This window comes from Lipotes vexillifer, unplaced genomic scaffold, assembly GCF_000442215.2.
Source record: "Lipotes vexillifer unplaced genomic scaffold, Lipotes_vexillifer_v1.1 scaffold514, whole genome shotgun sequence".
In the NCBI taxonomy this organism is placed as follows: Eukaryota; Metazoa; Chordata; class Mammalia; order Artiodactyla; family Lipotidae; genus Lipotes; species Lipotes vexillifer.
Window position 1 is genome coordinate 1,229,467 of NW_006789975.1, and position 21,597 is coordinate 1,251,063.

The 21,597-nt window shown below is 47.3% G+C and overlaps 2 protein-coding genes and 1 pseudogene across 2 annotated transcripts; 1 reads left to right on the top strand and 2 right to left on the bottom strand.

The window, feature by feature from the left end:
• Window positions 1–690: 690 nt before the first annotated feature.
• On the bottom strand, window positions 691–1,233 carry PFN3 (profilin 3). Its single transcript, XM_007463098.1, has one exon. The coding sequence runs from the start codon at window positions 1,155–1,157 to the stop codon at window positions 744–746; it is 414 nt and encodes a 137-aa protein (XP_007463160.1). The 5' UTR covers window positions 1,158–1,233; the 3' UTR covers window positions 691–743.
• A 745-nt stretch (window positions 1,234–1,978) lies between these two features.
• On the top strand, window positions 1,979–2,586 carry LOC103090164 (mediator of RNA polymerase II transcription subunit 28 pseudogene; annotated as a pseudogene).
• A 2,565-nt stretch (window positions 2,587–5,151) lies between these two features.
• On the bottom strand, window positions 5,152–18,015 carry F12 (coagulation factor XII). The gene is given in 19 exon segments (XM_007463129.1): window positions 5,152–5,319; window positions 5,411–5,464; window positions 5,466–5,542; window positions 6,105–6,263; window positions 6,359–6,377; window positions 6,379–6,496; window positions 6,742–6,973; window positions 7,074–7,197; window positions 7,200–7,296; window positions 7,382–7,553; window positions 7,700–7,724; window positions 7,727–7,809; window positions 7,970–8,101; window positions 8,241–8,351; window positions 8,615–8,648; window positions 8,651–8,687; window positions 9,366–9,495; window positions 17,535–17,592; window positions 17,959–18,015. Coding segments are annotated over 19 exon segments (1,887 nt in total).
• Between the last annotated feature and the right edge of the window lie 3,582 nt (window positions 18,016–21,597).

The following is a 21,597-nucleotide window of genomic DNA, read 5'->3' on the forward strand; positions in this document are numbered from 1 at the left end:
CCAAAGGGCCCCCAAAGCTGGGGCCTGGAGAGGGAGGGTCAAGGGGGGGGGGGGGGGTGCCAAAGTTCCTCCCTCTAGTCCAGGGACATATCCAGGGCCTTTGGACCCCAAGGAGGCAGGAACGCTGTAGGGCCCCAGACCTAGTTGTGATGGTCTGCAACATGTGCCTCCCCACCCCCACCTCTGTCCCCTATGAAGTATGCGCAGGGAGACGCAGGGGCCTGCAAGCCCTAGAGCTGCTCTCCAGGCTACCAGCCCCACCATCACCCACTCACAACCCTCACTAGTGCTTCCTCTTGCCAGGTGGAGGGGATGAGAAGTACCCTGGCCTCCAACTTAGGGAGTGTTGTGGGAGGGTGGGGACGGGACTTCCTTTGCAGTATGTCCCACACAGATCTGTGGAAAGTTTTGTGGGAAAGGATGCTCAGGCCTGAGTTAGAGGGTTTGAGAACTCCCTCCTAGGGTTGGCCGTCCTTAGGACCCTCAGAAGGCACCAAGGCCCTTGGACTCTGGCCTAGGGAGTTAGGCCACAGGCAGGCCACCCATGGGAGGGCCTGATGTAGGGCTCAGGAGGCTGGGAAGCCTCTGGACTCATAATACCAACCTCACCAGATACCCTTTCTGCAAGGATCTTCTAGTAAAGTACTTTCCGCATCTGCAACCCTCCCTGTCCCCCTCATGACCAGAGGGTGAGTCTGCCACGCCCAGGTCAGACTTTATTTTGGCGCTGTCTGGCTGTCCTGCTAGGTGCCCTGCGAGCGCAGCCCATGGATCAGCTCGTGCATCGTCTTGTTGAGAATGCCCCCATGCACGCCCCGCCGGCCCATGAGCACGAGGAGTGCACGCGGCGTGTGGCCCACGCAGATGGCGCGCCCGTCCTTCCCCTTAGTGCGCGCGTCCAGCACTCCATCGCCCTCGGCCAGCAGGTGGTCTCGGATGACGCAGCAGCGGCGGCCCGCCACGCTCAGGCCCGCCTGCAGGAAGGTGCGCCGGTCCGGCCCCGTGAGTACACCCACCTCCTGCGGTGAGATGGCCGCCAGCAGGCCACCGGGCCGCGATGCCCACACGCAGCGATTGTCCGAGTGGCCCACGATGGCCACGTCGTCGATGCGCTGGTCCCGCAGCACCGCACTGATGTAGCCTTTCCAGTCGCCCATTCCGGCTCAGAGTGCGTCCCTCGCCTCTCACTTTCGAGGGTTGTCCTGCTGCGCCGCGCACCTGGAACGCCCAGGGCACTATGACGTATTCGGGGGGCGGGGTTGTGACGTAGAGATGGCTGCAAGGTCACAGAACGGCTACCTACGCTGGAGAATGGGGTGCGGGTGGGGCGGCGTTCACATCTTACGCCTGAGGAAGTTCTAAAGTTAGTAGATAATGGCAGTTATTTCTAGATGGTAAGATACAGGTGATTTTCATTTCTTCGTACTTTTATCCTATATTTTTCAAATTTTCTACAATAAAAGTGTGATAAGCAGAAAAAAAAAATAAAGTTAGCCTGAAGGAGGGAATCGCACGAGTCAAAATAACTCTCAAAACAAACAAGCGAACACTTAAATGGCCCATCAAGCACAGCACACGAGTTTAAGAATAAAAAGAAAGGTGCCATGTCTAAACTGCCTGACCTCTCAGCCTGATAACCATTCAACTCCCAGAATGTGGTTCTCAAACATTAGGAGTATCAGAATCTCCTGGAAAGCTGATAAACAGATTGCTGGGCCCCAAGTCAGAGTTTCTCATTCTGCAGTATGGGATGCAGCCAGAGAATACGCATTTCTAACAAGTTCCCTGGCGATGCTGCTGCTGGTCCAGGAACCGCACTTGGAGACCCACTGCCCTAGTGACAGTCTTCCACGCCATCAGCCTTAAGGGTCCACACCACTGATTTAATGTTAAGTACTTCTAACCATGGTTCTCAACCTCCGCTGCAGATAGAATCACCTGGGGAGGTTCTAAAACAAATGGCTAGGCCATTTTAGAAATGGCGGCTCCGCTGGGAGGCATGTTCTCCGGGCAGCCACCCGGACCCCCGCCACCCCCGCCGGGGCTCTTGGGCTAGGCTTCGCTTCTTCAGGCCATACCAGGCATTCCGAGAACTTCTAACAGTACCTTGGTGGACGAGTAAGAGTCATTGTTCAAGGCCTGCTTTGCTTCTCTGGTGAGTCAGGATTATGTCAATGGTACAGATCAGGAAGAAATTCAAACTGGTGTTGATCAGTGTATCCAGAAATTTCTAGATATTGTGAGACAGAATGTTTTTTCCTCCAAAAAAAGATTGCAGTTATCTGTCCAGAAACCAGAGCAAGTTATCAAAGAGGATGTCTCAGAACTGAGGAACGAATTAGAGCGGAAGGGTGCTCTGGTCCAGAAGCACTTAACAAAACTGAGACATTGGCAGCAGGTGCTGGGGGACATCAACAGGCAGCACAAAAAGCCAGCCAACATCCCTCAGGGTTCCCTGGCCTACCTCAAGCAGGCATCTGCAAATACCCCTTCACCGATGAAGCAAACCTGAGGAAAAGCCACCTGAACATGAGCTGTTGGCTGAGTCAGCCCAGACACAGTTTTGTCAAACATCACTTTTTGTAGACATGCCATTTTGGGAGAACTCTTTGCCAGAGAATATGATTTTAGTTTTGTGCTCTCATCTAAAATTTTCCCCCTATTTTTATAAGTGTTATTTCTGGAGTGCTTTATAAAATGCTTATTGCTTTGGTAAACCAAGTATATTGTCTTTAGCAAAGTTTAAGACAGTGTGATGCCATTTACAGATTCCTTTTTATGTTTTTGTTTTTTGCTGCTTGTTATTATTTTTATTTTTGAATGAGTGTTAATCTCTCTGTTTCCAGTTTTAGATTACTTTGTATGATCTGAGGGGAAAAGCTTGTATGATCTGATTTGCATATCAAAGGATGAGGATTTCGGTTGTAGGCCTTTTATGATAATTTACCCATCAGTGGCAGTATATAAAAATATGTAAATTTGCTGTTTTTCAAGACTTTGAACTACCTCAAGAAGAGGAGTCTAATGCAACAATGTAACACTTCCAGAACCTCAGAATGAGGATATTTTGTAAATAGGTTGGAAGAGGATTATAATATCGTAGGTTAGCGTAGCAACTGTTATTGTACTGCAGTAACCTAGTGCTATAGGAATCCAGTAGTATACTTAAGTTAATGTTGACTTTTATTTGGGGTAAGTTTATATTTTGTGTAGTGTTTATTTACTTTTGGGGGTGGTAGGAGCAGTGATATGCTAGTGATATTCATTTCTGCAATAATCAGTTTAAGTAACAGAGTGGACCCTGCTCTCAATAGGAGCATAGGTGAAGTATGAGGGTTAAAGTTTGCTGTGATCATCTCTGAGTTTTGAGTTTTGTTTGTTTGTTCTGCTATTTGGAGCAGATTTTTCCATTAATGAATTTCTTGCTAATGGGTGGTGTTGATTCCAAGGGACTGGGGCCTCGAGGTGGGAGGTTGGCTGCAGGGTGCATGGGAGACTCAGTGTTTGGGAAGATATTTTACCCTCTGCCAGCTGCACAGGCCACCTCAGATTCTCTGTTGAACCGCTGTTGAGAAATACAAACCAGCATTGTGCCTGGTCTGCTGTTGAGAAATACAGACCGGCATTGTGCCTGGTCTCCTTGGATGAGGCTTTCCTTTCTCTGTTGTTCACATTCCCTCATTAGATTACACCCCTTCTCTCTCACCAAGTGCTGCGCTGTCTCTTGAACAGGCAGTAATTCTGTGACTCGGTGTCTTGGCTCGCTTTTTCTCCAGCCTTGAAGGCCCTGCCCCACCCACCTTGACATCCACTCAAGTTCCCCTCTGGCCTGGACACCACCTGGTCTCTGCAGCCTCCAAAGGCCCTCTCTGTTGTATCCACAGGACACAGGACTTCTTGTCTCTTCTGCCAGCCTTGCTTGGTTCTCCCTCTGGAGTTAGTAATCTGTCTCCTTGTTCCTCATGAGAAGTAGGCATTATTCCCCTCTGAATATGCAGGGACCATTTATTATCTTTTCTACATAATAACTTAGTACTTATTTTTGTTTGTGTATGGTACACAGCCGGAGGCAATGAATTCCCTCATTCGGAGTATATAGTTAAACAAAGCTTTTTTTTTTTTTTTTTTTTTTTTGCGGTATGCGGGCCTCTAGCTGTTGTGGCCTCTCCCGGTGCGGAGTACAGGCTCCGGACGTGCAGGCTCAGCGGCCATGGCTCACGGGGCCCAGCTGCTCCGCGGCATGTGGGATCTTCCGGGACCGGGGCATGAACCCGTGTCCCCTGCATCAGCAGGTGGACTCTCAACCGCTGCGCCACCAGGGAAGCCCTAAACAAAGCTTTTAAAAGTTGTTTTTAATCACATTATCTGATTTCAAGGTTGTTAACCTGGTCATCTCATGCCAATTAGAAGCTCTGATTGGCAGCTTTAGATTTCTTGATTAAAAACCTAACTAAATTGATTACATTTTAGGCATTCTTTCAGTAATGAAAGAGGTTCTTAGTGAAAAGTTCGGGAACTATTCTATTTGGTGCTTAGTAAAAATATTTTGAATTAATGTGTGTACCAGTTATTGTCATTTCTTTATTAACTTCAAAAGTTTTCTGCCAAATAAACATTTCACTTTTTTCTGTTTGTAAAAAAACAAAACAAAACAAATGGCTACCCACCCACCCCCCTTCCCTAGAAATATTGATTTAATTGACCTGAGGTGGATGTTGGGCATAGGTTCAAAAAGCTCCCCATGGTGATTCTGATGTACAGTCGAGGTTGAGAACTCCTGTTCTATAAACTTAAAATATGAGTTTCATACTTGTGGAGTCACCTTGCACAGGTTTGGTACACAGTGTGGCTTAGTAAATGTCAGCTGGACATGAATCTAAACCTTGCATCAGATCTCAATAGATTCTGTTCTCTGAAGGGGTGTGGAGAAGTTGAGCACCGGTATACTATCTTGGCATTTCCCGACGGGACACCTGAAGAGCTGTGCCTTTCAAGCATCTTCAGAAGCACTTTACTGATTTCTATGCCATGCCTGGCGCCGGGCTGGCAGCGCTGGGGGGAATGGAACACATTCCTTGCTATCCATGATCACGCCTCAGCCACACTTCCATTCCAGAATTGCCCAGGAGGGAAAGACGAGTCCCGGGGCGGTCAGGAAGCGGTGTGCTCCCGGATCCAGGCTAGGTAGTTGGCCATGTCGGTGTATACGCCTGGCATGTGGCGGTCGCCGCAACCTGAACCCCAGCTGACGATGCCTCGCAGGATGAGCTGGCGCTCTGCGGTCTCATCCTCACACACCAGAGGGCCCCTGGAGTTACCCTGGGTCGGGGACACGCGGCTCAGCGCCCTTGGCTTGGGATCTGCACTCGACCGGGTTGGAGGAGGGCACCAAGCGGGTCCAGGGGCTCACCTGGCACGCGTCAGTGCCACCCTCGAGGAAGCCAGCGCAGAGCATGCCAGGGGATGAAGGCGGCTCCGTGCACGTCGGGGGCGGAGCAGCGCTCCGGACGGATGAGCGGCACCTGCAGGAAGCTGGAATATTACCCGACCCTGCGAACCGAGAGTGCCTTCCTCACACCCCTCCCGACTCCTCTCCTCCCAGGCCATGGACCTGGCTGCGCCAGGCTCTTCCAAACCCACTAATCTCCTGCCTCCCTCGCAACAAGCCCGAGAGAGAGTGAGTTGCCTTTAACACTATTTCATAGACGAGAAAACTGAGGCCAGAGAGGAGCGGTTATGTGAATGAACCAGGAGGAAGCAGGACTGCTTCGGAACCCCACCCCCACTTCCCATCCAGTGTCTCAAAACCTTGGTCCCCATCCAGCCCACCTACTGCTCCAGCGCGGGCCAGCGTCCTAGTAGCCCTTGCAGCCCTGTGCCCAGAGGGAATCAAGAGAAAGTGCGATTCTTCCGATACGCCTCAGATCTGGGGACGCCCCCCAACAGTGAATACCAAGCTCTTGGAGAAGCAGACTGCGGAGACAAGGGCCCTGCACGTCCTCACAACCCACCAGGTCGGCCCCACCTGTCCCTGGCGGTACCAAACCTGCGGGCTTCTCTTGCCTACCCCGGTGGCCAGAGATTTCCCTCCCGCCCCCAGCGGTTCTGCCTACCTTCTAACTGGTGACCCCAGCTGGCCACTTCGCAGAGCGCGGATTCGGATTCGGCCGGGAGGGCGGCGCTACTCGGCAGGCACACTGGCTGAACGAAAGGCGACGGGTGCGCGCAGCAGCCTTCAGCGCTCTCCTGCAGGAACACCAGAGCTAACCCAAGCGGGGAGGAGCATGAGACCGGGACGCTAGGACTTCGAGCCCCGCCCACCCTTTCCCCTGATCCCCGCTGGGGCGCCCCCATGCACCCAGGTCATGCTGGTAGGTGATAACGCGAGAAGGCCTCGTGCAGGGGGTAGGCGCGCACGGCCAGCGTCTGGCACTGCTCATAGCTCTGGTTATGGCGGTCCTGGCCGAGCACCACTGGCAGCTCCTCTGGCGCAAGTCTGGGGGCAGGGCCGGGAAAAGGAAGCGTGCTCAGAGCTGGCCACAGGCATCCTGCGGGACCCCCCTCTTTCCGAGCCCCTTCTTGGGTTTCAGCTTCCTCCTGGGGAGCTCTGAAAGGGAGAAGGGGGAAAGGTGGGCGGGGACGCGTAGAGGTAGGGCACGTGTTCAGGTGTTGCGCGGAAGCTGGGCACAGGAGAGAGGAGCTAGGGATCCCGGGCCGGGAGCTGAGCGCTCAGGCACTCGCCGGTTCTGCAGGCAGTGAGCCGCGGTCAGCACCCAACAGGGGGCGATGAGGCTGCCGGTGCAGAAATTTTGGCCCTGCTACAGCGCGACGATGTAGGGGTGCGCCCCGGGGAGCGCCACCAGTCCCCCGACGACACGGCTCAGCGAGGACAGCCGTTTGTGGAGCCACTGTCCACAGCCCGCCGGGCCCGCGCTGGGCAGGGGAGTCCGCTGCTCGGGCGGCGAGCACCAGCCTGTGGGAGAAGCCCAGGCTGAGGGCCGGGGGACCCACGATCTCGGAATGTAGCTCGTCCCGTGCTTTCTCTGCTCGGATTCTTAACCTTTCCCAACAACCTGAGGTCAGGGGTCGAAGCGGGGTCTGGGTCGTGGACTGAGGTTTCTGCAAAGCCGAAAGCGAGGGCAAAGGGAAGTACTGGTGCCCAGATGAGATCCGGATCGGAGGAGGTGGGGCGCCGCCGGGGCTGGGGCCTGGCATTGTGCCAGGCGGCAATAATTCCAGCTTAGTCGGTCGCCTCTCCAAACAAAGTACCACGGGCGGGTGTCGTTGTCCTGGTTCCTGCAACCACGGGGTGGGGGTGGTTGAGAAGCCCTAGAGGGCCCTGGGGCGGAAAGAGACGCCCAGCCCTGCCCCACCCGCGCACCGGCAGAAGGCGTGGTCGCCCAGTCTCCCGTTCAGCGATTGCTCGGCGGTCACATTCCAGTAGGTGGCCTCGGAGGCCCACGGCTGACAGGGTGCACTCCAGAGCTTAGTCCGGGCCACGCCGCGGTAGCTGAGCCCGTGGTCGCGGTCGTCGTAGCAGTTCGCCTTGTGGTCTGGGGAGAGAGAAGGCTCCCTACAGCTAGGGTATGGCACGGTCTCCTGCCGCCCTCTCACCCACTTCTCCACTCTCCCTCCTCCCTCTCTGCAAGCCCTTCCCACGTGGGGGCGGGGCTTCTGCTTCCCAGCCACCCTAACTCACGCACTTCGCACAAGCGTCCAGCGTAGCGTAGCCCGTGGGGCAACTGCACAGGCGGTGGCCCTCCGCCTGTAGGCAGCTGCCCCCAGTGAGACATGGGTTGGTACGGCCGACTGGGAGAAGGAGCATGTTGAGCCACCCCTAGGCTCAAAGACCCCCGCCCCCCCACCCAGAGAGCTCCCTCTTATGCTGGCACACCACCTGGCCTCCTGCCAGCCTTTCTTTCCCACCTTCTGCCCTCCTTCCTGGCCAGCTCCCCACCGATCTACTCACCCTGGCTGGCCAGTGGCTTGCACTGGGCATTCGGACCATTGCACTGGCACTTGGCTACACCTGCCAGCTCAAGCCTGTGCCATATTTCATTCTCTTGGAAGAACCAAAGAAGCTGGGGCTCAAAGCACTTCTCTGGGGACAAAGGGGTAGGGTAGTCTCAGGAGAGTGTGGGACCATGCCAAATCTCTGGGAATCCACAGGACCTCTTCAGTAGGCCCGTGGCTGCCCCTGTTCCCCAGCAGCCCCTCCCCTGGCCTCAGCATCTCCTTACCTCTCTGGCAGTGCTTCCCAGTGAAGTGATCTGGACAGATGCAGTGTGGGCCATTTGGCATGTTCACACAGGTCCCTCCTTTCTGGCAGGGTTTGTGTTTGCTACAGTGATCTGAGAGATAAACACAGGGGGAGAAAGAGTGGGGAGCCTGAATCAAACAGATGGGGCCAAGTCCCTACCCAAACCTGCTTGTCTTTTGACCTTGGCCCTCCAAATTTCCAAGCCTTAGTTTATCCACCTGAAAAATGGGGCTACCCCCTCTTAGAACTTCTCCCTCTGGGAGGGAAGGAGATAGGTGGGCCCAGAGTCCCATATGTTTTAGATCTGATGATACCCAGGAGAGTAGCTGTGCCACGCCAAAGGTTGTGTGGCACCTTTCACTTTCTTTGGCTCCAGGCAGTATGCCCACATCGCTGATCCTTCTTGAAGTTGGGGGTGGTAGCACACCTGTAGACAGAGATAAGGCTTAAGACATGGAAGTGACCCAAGTGCCCATCAATGGATGATTGGTTTAAGAAGATGTGGTATATACACAATGGAATATTATTCAGCCATTAAAAAAAATGAAATATTGCCATTTTCAGTAACATGGGTGGACCTAGGGAATACCATACTAAGTGAAGTAAGTCAGATGGAGAAAGACAAATATTATGTGATAGTATTTATATGTGGAATCTAAACAATAACACAAATGAATCTATATACAAAATAGAAACAGACTTACAGACATAGAAAACAAACTTAAAATTACCAAAGGGGAAAACGGGGGTGGGGGTGATAAATTAGGAATATGAGATTAACAGATACACAATACTATACATAAAATAGATAAGCAACAAGGATTTACTGTATAATACAGGGAACTATATTCAATATCTTGTAATAACTTATAATGGAAAATAATCTGAAAAAATATATATATAACTGAATCATTTTGCTGTACACCTGAAACCAACACAATATTGTAAATCAACTATACTTCAATAAATAAAAAAAGAAAGAAAGAAAGAGATGAAGCTTCCTAGCTCTGCCCAAGAGGCTGGGCTGCCCTTCCCTATCACAGCCCCTTCTCTCCAAGCAGGGTTCCTTGGACAGAAGGATGGGCAGAGTCCACCTCCCCCAGACCTCTGCTCCAACCCTTCCGGGGTAGTCTTACCAGGGTCGGGGCCGGGCCAGCCTCTGTGGATAAATTTGTGATACAGCTGCCAGTGGTACTGGAAGGGGAAGTGGCAGGGCTCCCCAGTGACAGTGAGAACTGCAGGGGTAACACACTCCTTAATGACTTTCCCCGTGCCCCATTGCCCAGGTACCACCCCTCAGAGTCTGGTTGGAAAAAGGATAGACCTTTGAAAAGATCATTGTTCCTTCAAGTCCACATCCTGCTTAAGAGTTGGGTTTCTGGAGTCAGTTGGTGGACTCCTGACTCCACCAACTACTAACTGCATGACTTTAGACAAGTCTGCAGCCTCCAGGCCTAGAAGAGTGCTTGCTACAAAGTAGGCACTTAATAAATACTTGTTGAATGTTGAAGTCACTTGACCACTCTGAGCCTTAGTTTTCTCATCTGTTAAAAATGGCAAAAATCATACATAGTACAGATGAAGGGTTTCAGTTTTGCAAGATGCAAAGAATTCTGGAGATAGATGGTGGTAATGATTGCACAACAATACGAGTGTACTTAATATTACTGAACTGTACACTTAAAATGGTTGAGATGGGGATTCCCTGGTGGCACAGTGGATAGGAATCCACCTGCCAATGCCCGGGACACAGGTTCAAGCCCTCGTCCGAAAAGATCCCACATGCTGCAGAGAAGCTAAGCCTGTGCGCCACAACTACTGAGCCTGCGCTCTACAGCCCGTGACCCACAACTACTGAAGCACGCATGCCTAGAGCCTGTGCTCCGCAACAAGAGAAGCCGCCGCAATGAGAAGCCTGCGCACCGCAATGAAGAGTAGCCCCGACTCACGGCAACTAGAGATAAACCCCGCGTGCAGCAACAAAGACCCAACTCCAACAAAAATAAATAAATAAATTTATTTTTTAAAAAACCCAGCATGGTCCTATTTTTGTAAAAATATATTTACATATGCATAAAAAATAAATCTAGAAAGAAATCTCCAAAATTTGTAACAGTGGTTTTTGGAAGATAGTGGATTATGAGTGACTTTTCCTTCTTTTCTATTTCCGTAATTTATAAAGTTTTTACAATAAAAATATTGCTATTGTAATTTTTAAAAATAGTATAATTGAGCCTCATTCAGATTCTGTATTTGCTTATCTGCACTTCTTGCTAAAATTTATCTGTAACCCCAAACCAATACTCAATGTGCTTTCACTGTCATTTGTGGACATGCCCAGAGTGGTGAAAAATTTGAGTCACCTGAAGTGCACATTCCCAGCTGAGGTCAAATAAGGTGATGCTCTGCATCTTGTTTCAACTCCTACTGTAAACAAGTGCCCTTTTTTTTTAATTTTTAAATTTTATTTATTTTTTTATACAGCAGGTTCTCATAAGTCATCCATTTTATACATATTAGTGTATATATGTCAATCCCAATCTCCCAATGCATCACACCACACCACCCCTGCCACTTTCCTCCCTTGTTGTCCATACGTTTGTTCTCTACCTCTGTGTCTCAATTTCTGCCCTGCAAACAGGTTCATCTGTACCATTTTTCTAGGTTTCACATATATGCGTTAATATATGATATTTGTTTTTCTCTTTCTGACTTACTTCACCTTGTATGACAGACTCTAGATCCATCCGTGTCTCAACAAATGACCCAATTTCATTCCTTTTTATAGCTGAGTAATATTCCATTGTTTATATTACCACATCATTATCCATTCGTCTGTTGATGGGCATTTACGTTGCTTCCATGTCCTGGCTATTGTAAATAGTGCTGCAATGAACATTGGGGTGCATATGTCTTTTTGAATTATGTTTTTCTCTGGGTATATGCCCAGTAGTGGGATTACTGGGTCATATGGTAATTCTACTTTTAGTTTGTTAAGGAACCTCCATACTGTTCTCCATAGTGGCTGTATCAATTTACATTCCCATCAACAGTGCAAGAGGGTTCCCTTTTCTCCACACCCTCTCCAGCATTTGCTGTTTGTAGATTTTCTGATGATGCCCATTCTAAATGGTGTGAGGTGATACCTCACTGTAGTTTTGATTTGCATTTCTCTAATAATTAGTGATGTTGAGCAGCTTTTCACGTGCTTCTTGGCCATCTGTATGTCTTCTTTGGAGAGATGTCTATTTAGGCCTTCTGCCCATTTTTGGATTGGGTTGTTTGTTTTTTTTAATATTGAGCTCCATGGGCTGTTTATATATTTTGGAGATTAATCCTTTGGCCGTTGATTAGTTTGCAAATATCTTCTCCCATTCTGAGGGTTGTCTTTTCGTCTTGTTTGTAGTTTCCTTTGCTGTGCAAAAGCTTTGAAGTTTCATTACGTCCCATTTGTTTATTTTTGTTTTTATTTCCATTACTCTAGGAGGTGGATCAAAAAAGATCTTGCTGAGATTTATGTCAAAGAGTGTTCTTCCTATGTTTTCCTCTAAGAGTTTTATAGTGTCCAGTCTTACATTTAGGTCTCTAATCCATTTGGAGTTTATTTTTGTGATGGTGTTAGGTAGTGTTCTAATTTCATTCTTTTACATGTAGCTGTCCAGTTTTCCCAGCACCACTTACTGAAGAGACTGTCTTTTCTCCATTGTATATCCTTGCCTCCGTTGTCAAATATACGGTGACCATATGTGCGTGGGTTTATCTCTGGGCTTTCTATCCTGTTCCATTGATCTGTATTTCTGTTTTTGTGCCAGTACCATATTGTCTTGATTACTGTAGCTTTGTAGTATAGTCTGAAGTCAGGGAGGCTGATTCCTCCACCTCTGTTTTTTTCCCTCAAGACTGCTTTGGCTATTTGGGGTCTCTTGTGTCTTCATACAAATTTAAAGATTTTTTGTTCTAGTTCTGTAAAAAATGCCATTGGTAATTTGATAGGGATTGCATTGAATCTGTAGATTGCTTTGGGTAGTATAGTCATTTTCACAATATTGATTCTTCTAATGCAAGAACATGGTATATCTCTCCATCTGTTTGTATCATCTTTAATTTCTTTCATCAATGTCTTATAGTTTTCTGCATACCTAGGTAGGTTTATTCCTAGGTATTGTATTCTTTTTGTTGCAATGGTAAACGGAAGTGTTTCCTTAATTTCTCTTTCAGATTTTTCATCATTAGTGTATAGGAATGCAAGAGATTTCTGTGCCTTAATTTTATATCCTGCAACTTTATCAAATTCATTGATTAGCTCTAGTAGTTTTCTGGTGGCATCTTTAGGATTCTCTATGTATAGTATCATGTCATCTGCAAATAGTGACAGTTTTACTTCTTCTTTTCCAATTTGTATTCCTTTTATTTCTTTTTCTTCTCTGACTGCCGTGGCTAGGACTTCCAAAACTATGTTGTAGTAGTGGTGAGAGTAGACATCCTTGCTCTTGCTTGTTCCTGATCTTTCAGTTTTTCACCATTGAGAATGATGTTTGCTGTGGGTTTGTTGTATATGGCCTTATTATGTTGAGGTAGGTTCCCTCTATGTGCACTTTCTGGAGAGTTTTTATCATAAATGGGTGTTGAATTTTGTCAGAAGCTTTTCCTGCATCTATTGAGATGATCATATGGTTTTTCTTCTTCAGTTTGTTAATATGGTGTATCACATTGATTGACTTGTGTATATTGAAGAATCCTTGCATCCCTGGGATAAATCCCACTTGATCATGGTGTATGATCCTTTTAATGTGTTGTTGGGTTCTGTTTGCTAGTATTTTGTTGAGGATTTTTGCATCTATATTCATGAGTGACATTGGTCTGTAATTTTCTTTTTTTGTAGTGTCTTTGTCTGGTTTTGGCATGAGGGTGATGGTGGCCTCATAGAATGAGTTTGGGAGTGTTCCTTTCTCTGCAATTGTTTGGAAGAGTTTGAGAAGGATGGGTGTTAGCTCTTCGCTAAATGTTGGATAGAATTCACCTGTGAAGCCATCTGGTTCTGGACTTTTGTTTGCTGGAAGATTTTTAATCACAGTTTCAATGTCATTATTTGTTATTAGTCTGTTCATATTTTCTATTTCTTCCTGGTTCAGTCTTGAAAGGCTATACCTTTCTAAGAATTTGTCCATTTCTTCCAGGTTGTCCATTTTATTGGCATAGAGTTGCAAAGAGTTGCTTTTATTGGCATAGTAGTCTCTTAGGATGCTTTGTATTTCTGCGGTGTCTGTTGTAACTTCTCCTTTTCATTTCTAATTTTATTGATTTGAGTCCTCTGCTTCTTTTTCTTGATGAGTCTGGTGAATGGTTTATCAATTGTGTTTATCTTCTCAAAGAACCAGCTTTTAGTTTTATTCATCTTTGCTATTGTTTTCTTTGTTTCTATTTCATTTATTTCTGCTCTGATCTTTATGATTTCTTTCCTTCTACTAACTTTGGGTTTTGTTTGTTCTTATTCCTCTAGTTCCTTTAGGTGTAAGGTTAGATTGTTTATTTGAGATGTCTGCTGTTTCTTGAGGTAGAATTGTATTGCTATAAACTTCCCTCTTAGAACTGCTTTTGCTGCATCCCGTAGGTTTTGGATCATCGTGTTTTCATTGTCATTGGTCTCTAGGTATTTTTTGATTTCCTCTTAGATTTCTTCAGTGATCTCTTGGTTATTTAGTAACGTACTGTTTAGCCTCCATGTGTTTGTGTTTTTTACATTTTTTCCCTGTAATTGATTTCTAATTTCATAGCATTGTGGTCAGAAAAGATGCTTGATATGAATTCAATTTTCTTAAATTTACTGAGGCTTGATTTGTGACCCAAGATGTGATCTATCCTGGAGAATGTTCTGTGCGCACTTGAGAAGAAAGTGTAATCTGCTGTTTTTGGATGGAATGTCCTATAAATATCAATTAAATCTCTCTGGTCTATTGTGTCACTTAAAGCTTGTGTTTCCTTATTAATTTTCATTTTGGATGATCTGTTCATTGGTGTAAGTGAGGTGTTAACCTCTTCCAGTATTATTGTGTTACTGTCGATTTCCTCTTTTATAGCTGTTAGCAGTTGCCTTATGTATTGAGGTGCTCCTATGTTGGGTGCATATATATTTATAATTGTTATATCTTCTTCTTGGATTGATCCCTTGATCATTATGTAGTGTCCTTCCTTGTCTCTTGTAACATTCTTCATTTTAAAGTCTAGTTTATCTGATATGAGTATTGCTACTCCAGCTTTCTTTTGATTTCCATTTGCATGGAATATCTTTTTCCATCCCCTCACTTTCAGTCTGCATGTGTCCCTAGGTCTGACGTGGGTCTCTTGTAGACAGTATATATATGGGTCTTGTTTTTGTATCCATTCAGCAATCCTGTGTCTTTTGGTTGGAGCATTTAATCCATTCACGTTTAAGGTAATTATTGATATGTATGTTCCTATTACCACTTTCTTAATTGTTTGGGGTTTGTTTTTGTAGGTCCTTTTCTTCTCTTGTGTTTCCCACTTAGAGAAGTTCCTTTAGCATTTGTTGTAGAGCTGGTTTGGTGGTGCTGCATTCTCTTAGCTTTTGCTTGTCTGTAAAGCTTTTGACTTCTCCAACGAATCTGAATGAGATCCTTGCCAGGTAGAGCAATCATGGTTGTAGGTTCTTCCCTTTCATCACTTTAAATATGTCATGCCACTACCTTCTGGCTTGTAGAGTTTCTACTGAGAAATCAGCTGTTAACTTTATGGGAGTTCCCTTGTATGTTATTTGTCGTTTTTCCCTTGCTGCTTTCAATAATTTTTCTTTGTCTTTAATTTTTGCCACGTTGATTACTATGTGTTTCAGTGCGTTTCTCCTTGGGTTTATCCTGTATGGGACTCTCTGTGCTCCCTGGACTTGGGTGGCTATTTCCTTTCCCATGTTAGGGAAGTTTTTGACTATAATCTCTTCAAATATTTTCTTGGGTCCTTTCTCTCTCTCTTCTCCTTCTGGGACCCCTATAATGTGAAAGTTGTTGTGTTTAATGTTGTCCCAGAGGTCTCTTAGGCTGTCTTCATTTCTTGTCATTCTTTTTCTTTATTCTGTTCCGCAGCAGTGAATTCCACCATTCTGTCTTCCAGGTAACTTATTCGTTCTTCTGCCTCACTTATTCTGCTATTGATTCCTTCTAGTGTATTTTTCATTTCAGTTATTGTATTGTTCATCTCTGTTTGTTCTTTAATTCTTCTAGATCTTTGTTAAACATTTCTTGTATCTTCTCAATATTTGCCTCTATTCTTTTTCCGAGGTCCTGGATCATCTTCACTATCATTATCCTGAATTCTTTTTCTGGAAGGTTGCCTATCTCCACTTCACTTAGTTGTTTTTCTGGGGGTTTATCTTGTTCCTTCATCTGGTACATAGCCCTCTGCCTTTTCATCTTATCTATCTTTCTCTGAATGTGGTTTTTGTTACACAGGCTGCAGGACTGTAGTTCTTCTTGCTTCTCAACAAGTGTACTTTTCATGCTCTATTTAGTGCCATGTTTTTCAAATTTTGTGCTTTTTTTTTTTTTTTTTTTTTTTTGGCAGTACGCAGGCCTCTTACTGTTGTGGCCTCTCCCATTGCAGAGCACAGGCTGCGGACGTGCAGGCTCAGCAGCCATGGCTCATGGGCCCAGCCGCTCCACGGCATGTGGGATCTTCCTGGACCGGGGCACGAACCCGTGTCCCTTGCATCAGCAGGCGGACTCTCAACCACTGCACCACCAGGGAAGCCCTCAAATTCTGTGCTTTTGATACATGATTTTGCTGTTGAAAATGGCCCCCAAATAGAGTGCTGAAGTGCTGTCCAGTGTTCCGAAGTGCAAAAGGGCTGTGATGTACATTATGTAGAACACCTGTGGGTTAGATAAGCTTCGTCCAGGCATGAGCTATAGTGATGCTGGCCATGAATTCAATATCAGTGAATCAACAATATATATTAAGTAAGGTGTCTTTAAACAGAATCGCACATAAAACAAGGTTATATGTTGATGAAAATGTTGTGACCAGAGCTAACAGGAACCTAACCCTATATTTCCTCTAGGAGCAATGGTTCAGTTTTTGCTAATTCAGTGTTCATGGTGACTTTATAGAACATGACTACCACGAATAATGAGAATTGACTCTATTTCAGAGGAGTGTTGTGAAACTTGAATGAGAGCGTGTCTATAAAACACTTACACAGAGTCTGACACATAGTACATTAGCTGCTATTTTGTTATTAGTGGCCCAGTGACGCTTGTGCTGAGGGCCAAATCAGGGACAGGACATTAAAGGAAGAGAGAGGAGTCTGAGATGGACCTTTAAGATGCAAATGGAATGGACACGGAAGAGTAGGACCCTAAGTAGGTGATTAGACGAGGGCAGAGCAGCTAGGCTGAGTCAGGCTAGAGGGAGGAGAGCAGTTTGGCTAGGTGTGGAGTGCTGAGGAGAGGAGGTGAGGTACTCAGGATTGCCTCAGTGCCATGCCAAGGGGCTGGGCCTGATCCCATCAGGGCAGGCTTGCCAGGGCAGCCTCAATCTAGTTTACAATTCTAGGTAAATATTTAGTGCCTGGAAGAATACAGGCAATGGGGAGCTATGGCAGGGGGAAGATGGCAGATATCCACCATCTAAAAGGGAGCTTGATAATAAAAGCCAATATATTTTAAGCATTTACCATGCACCAAACTGTGCCTCACTGGGATTAATGACTCATTTCTCCTTCTCCACAACCCTAAGAATTTTACCATTACCAGCCTCGTTTTACAGATGGGGATTTAAGCTTGGAGAAGTCAAGTCATTGATGCAGAGCCATCCAGCACATAAGTGATGAAGCTGGGATTCAGAGGCATTTGGGCTCCAGAGCCCTGCTCTTGATCCTTCCTTGTTCGTCAAGGGCCCTGGCCTCTGTGTGGCATGACTGGTGCCTGCGAGATGTACTGAGGAGAGGAAAGGAAGGCGGAGGCTGGGAAAACCGAGGAAGACTGGCAGGTACTGGACGAGACACTCAGATACAGCCCCAGCCTTGCCCTCAAGGCGCACATAGTTCACTATCACTCTGGATCCCCGGCACCCATGCGCACAAGACCTGGCATATAGTAGGCTCTCAGGTCTGAATGCCAGCCAGACAAATCTGGGGATGAGAGTGAAGAGTGCCCAGGATCCTTCCCCTCACCCCAAGGGCCAGAGACTAACAACCTGCACACTCCCTGCCATACTCATCCCTGTTCAAGGGTCTCTCAGGAGGTGGACCCAGGCTACTTACCCACTGTGTGCTCACTCTCTATGAACTTATGCTGCTTGGGGGCTTTCCAAGGTGGAGTCTATGGGAGAGAGAAGAAAGCCGGGAATTTTCCCAGAAAGCCGTTGCCTGCCCCGAACCCACGCTAGTCCCCAGCTTCCTTTCACAGTCCAGAAATGCAGAGATTTCCTCAGAAGGTCTGGACCTCTCCTTCCTCCTCTCATTGTCTCCTCAAGGTCCCCCTCCCTCAGTAATGCAGGCCATGTCCTCATATCCCCCAGCACTGTCTGTCTTTCTCTCCTCTACTTTGGCCTTATAGGCTTGCCTAGTCTTTCCAAACAGGCCTTCCAATCACCTAGACTAAAAGGTCATGGGCAGAGGCCAAGGCTGTGATAGGGACCCCCCAGGGCCATCCCAGTACAACCCTCCTGGTTCCCACAGCCTTCACCAAAACCGCTGACTCCAGGCTCACCAGCAGGACCCCCAGGAGCAGCAGAGCCCTCATGGGGTCTGTCTGTTGGTCCAACCACTTGCCCAGGAGTCCAGATCAATAGAACTGGTCGGGCTTCCCAGGTGGCGCAGTGGTTGAAAATCCGCCTGCCAATGCAGAGGACACGGGTTCGAGCCCTGATCCGGGAAGATCCCACATGCTGCGGAGCAACTAAGCCTGTGCGCCACAACTACTGAGCCTGAGCTCTAGAGCCTGCGAGCCACAACTACTGGAGCCCACATGCCACAACTACTGAAGACTGCATGCCTAGAGCCCATGCTCCGCAACAAGAGAAGACACCACAATGAGAAGCCCAGGCACCACAACGAAGAGTAGCCCCCGCTCACCACAACAACCACAAGAAAGCCTGTGCACAGCAACAAAGACCCAACACAGCCAAAAATAAATAAATAAATAATAATTAAAAAAAAAATAGAACTGGTCAAAGGTCGCTGAGGCCTGGGAAGCAGAGATTGGTCGAGCTGCCCTCCTGGGCTGTTTATGGAAAGCCAAGCAGAGAGTTTCCTTGGTGGGCCCCCAAGGATGGGAAAGTTGGAAGCTGGTGGGTGGGAGTAGCATAATAAGGAGTGGGGCTCCTCCTCTCTTTCCCAGATAGTGGAACTGGAAGCAGGAAGAGGGACCATCTTTGTTTTGGGTCCTACTGGGGATGAGGAGTTTAAGGAGATCTAAGAGAAGCTCCCTACTTTAGGAATCTTAGAATCCATGGAGAAGTATATTCATTTTCTATTGCTGCCTAAAATTAACCACAAACTTTGCAGCTTAAAATAATACCCATTAATTACTTCGTAAATCTGTGGGTCAGAAGTCCAGCACTGCATGACTCAGTTTTCTGCTCAGGGTCTCACAAAACTGAGATCAAGGCTAAGTTTTCTGGAGGCTCTGGGGGAAATTCCCTTCCAAGGTCACTCAGGTCATTGGCAGAATTCAGTTCCTTCTGTTTGTAGGACTGAGGTCCCTTTTTCTTTGCAAGCCAGGGGCTGCCCTCAGCTGCTAGAAGCTACCTGCATTTCTTGCCATAGAGACCCTTCGATCTTCCAAGCCAATAACAGAGAATCTCCCCCATGTTGACTCTCTTACCCTCTGAATTTCTTTTGCCAGGAAGAACCCTGTCACTTTTAAGGGTGCATCTGATTAGGTCAGGCCCGCTAAGGAGCATCTCCCTGTCTTAAGGTCAACTGATTTGGGACCTTACTTACATTTGCAGCATTCTTCTACGGAAGCATCTAGATTCGTGTTTGATTAAATGACTGGGAGAAGGTATGTTTACACCAGGGAACTTGGGGGCCATCTTAGAGTTATACCTACAAAGAAAGTAAATTATCCCATGGAAAAAATACTAAAAATACTAAACCAAGGGGTGCTAAAATATGCAACTGGAGCACAAAGGAGGGAGATAGGTTGGGCATGTATTATTTTTCCTGCCCAACAACCATCCACCTTGGTTAGGTAAGGACACCCTGATTTTTCCTTTGGGAACCACTCCTCCTTCATCCGCTCCATGAGTCTCTAGTGCTGCCCACTCTACCCTCAGTTCTAGTGCTGGGGGTGTGGCCTAGGTCTGGCCAATCAGAGCATGGTATCTCTAGACCACAGCGATTGGTTCAGGGATAAGCTATACGCAAGTTTGGCCAATCAGAGTCAGCCTTGGGACTTTCACCAGAACTTTTATGATAAATGTACTTTCTTCCCACTGGGGTCCCTAAGAATGCAAGCCTGGAGATGTTGATGGCCATCTCTGTCACTGCCTGGGGAAGGCCTGACTGAGAATGAAGCACACATATAGGAATAGCAGAGCAAACAGGGAAGGAAGGATGGAGCAATGCTGTAGGAGGCAACCTCCTGGATGGTCCCCATTGATCCTCACCTCCTGGGATTCATGACCTTGAATAGTCCCTTCTAAAACTGATTCAGAGCTGTTCTGTGTGTCCAATAGAATACAGCAGAAATGACTGTGTTTGACTTCCAAGCCCATATCATAAAAGGCATTGCAATTTTTGCCTTGGTCTCATGGATCACTCACTCCGGGGGAGGCCAGCTGCCACGCTGTGAGGACACTTAAGCAGCCCTGCAGAGAGGCCCATGAGGGAAGAAAGTAAAGCCTCCTGCCAACAGCCAGCACCAACTGGACAGCCATGTGAATGAACCACTTTTGATATGGATACTGCAGCCCCAACCATCTGGCCTGTAACCTCATTAGAGACCTCAAGCCAGACCATCCCGCTAAGCTGCTCCTGAATTCTTGAACCTCTGAATTTGAGAAAATCCAATTGATTTTTGTTGTTTTAGGCCATAAATTTTAGGATGATTTGTTACCCAGCATTTGATAACTAATACAGATAAATTGATTACTGATTCTTTTATTTGCGAACCTGGATCCTAAAACTAGAGATACCTTCAAGAATTCTCAGTTACATTCACCAATTAAAACCAATTTGAATGGACTTCCATCGCTTTCAAAGAAGTCCTGACTGATACAAAGTAATTTGTGGGAAATGAAGTGAAGACAGAATGCAGCAATTCCTTAATTCTGCTGGAAGAGAGGTAGGCCCTCTACCTCTCATGGAAGACTTCCTGGAACAGAAACACAGCAACAGGACGGCAGGAGTAGAGGCACCACTTCAACAATTGTTTTCAAAAGTTGATATGACAGCTATTGGGACTTCCCTGGTGGTCCAGTTGTAAAGAATCCGCCTTGCAATGCAGGGGGCACTGGTTCGACCCCTGGTCGGGGAACTAAGATCCCACATGCCGCGGGGCAACTAAGCCCGTGCGCCACAACTACTGAAGCTCACGCGCCTCAACTAGAGAGCCTGCGTGCTGCAAACTACAGAGCCCACACACCCTGGAGCCTGCATGCCACAACTAGAGAGTGAAAACCCGCACTCCACCACTAGAGAGAAGCCTTCACACTGCAATGAAGAGCCTGCTCACTGCGAGGAAATATCCCGTATGCCGCCACTAAGACCTGACACAGCTAAAAAAGAAAATGTTTTTAATTTAAAAACTGATTTGGGCTTCCCTGGTGGCACAGTGGTTGAGAGTCTGCCTGCAAATGCAGGGGACACGGGTTTGTGCCCTGGTCCGGGAAGATCCCACATGCCGCGGAGCGGCTAGGCCCGTGAGCCATGGCCGCTGAGCCTGCGCATCCGGAGCCTGTGCTCCGCAACGGGAGAGGCCACAACAGTGAGAGGCCCACGTACCACAAAAAAAAAAAAAAAAAAAAATTTAAAAACTGATTAAACAAAAAAAGTTGATGGGACAGCTGTTAAGACTATGATGAGGGCCATGGTAAGGGACTTCCCCGGTGGTCCAGTGGTTAAGACTCCACACTCCCAGTGCAGGGGGCCCGGGTTCGATCCCTGGTCAGGGAACTAGATCCCACATGCCACAACTAAAAGATCCTGCATGCTGCAACTGAAAAAAAAAAAAGAGATCCCACACGCCGCAGCGAAGATCCTGTGTGCCACAACTAAGACCCAGTGCAGCCAAATAAATAAATAAATATTTTTAAAAAAGACTGTGATGAAAGTGAAACTGTGAGCTGTATAGATGAGATCATTAAAATGAAAGCACCTT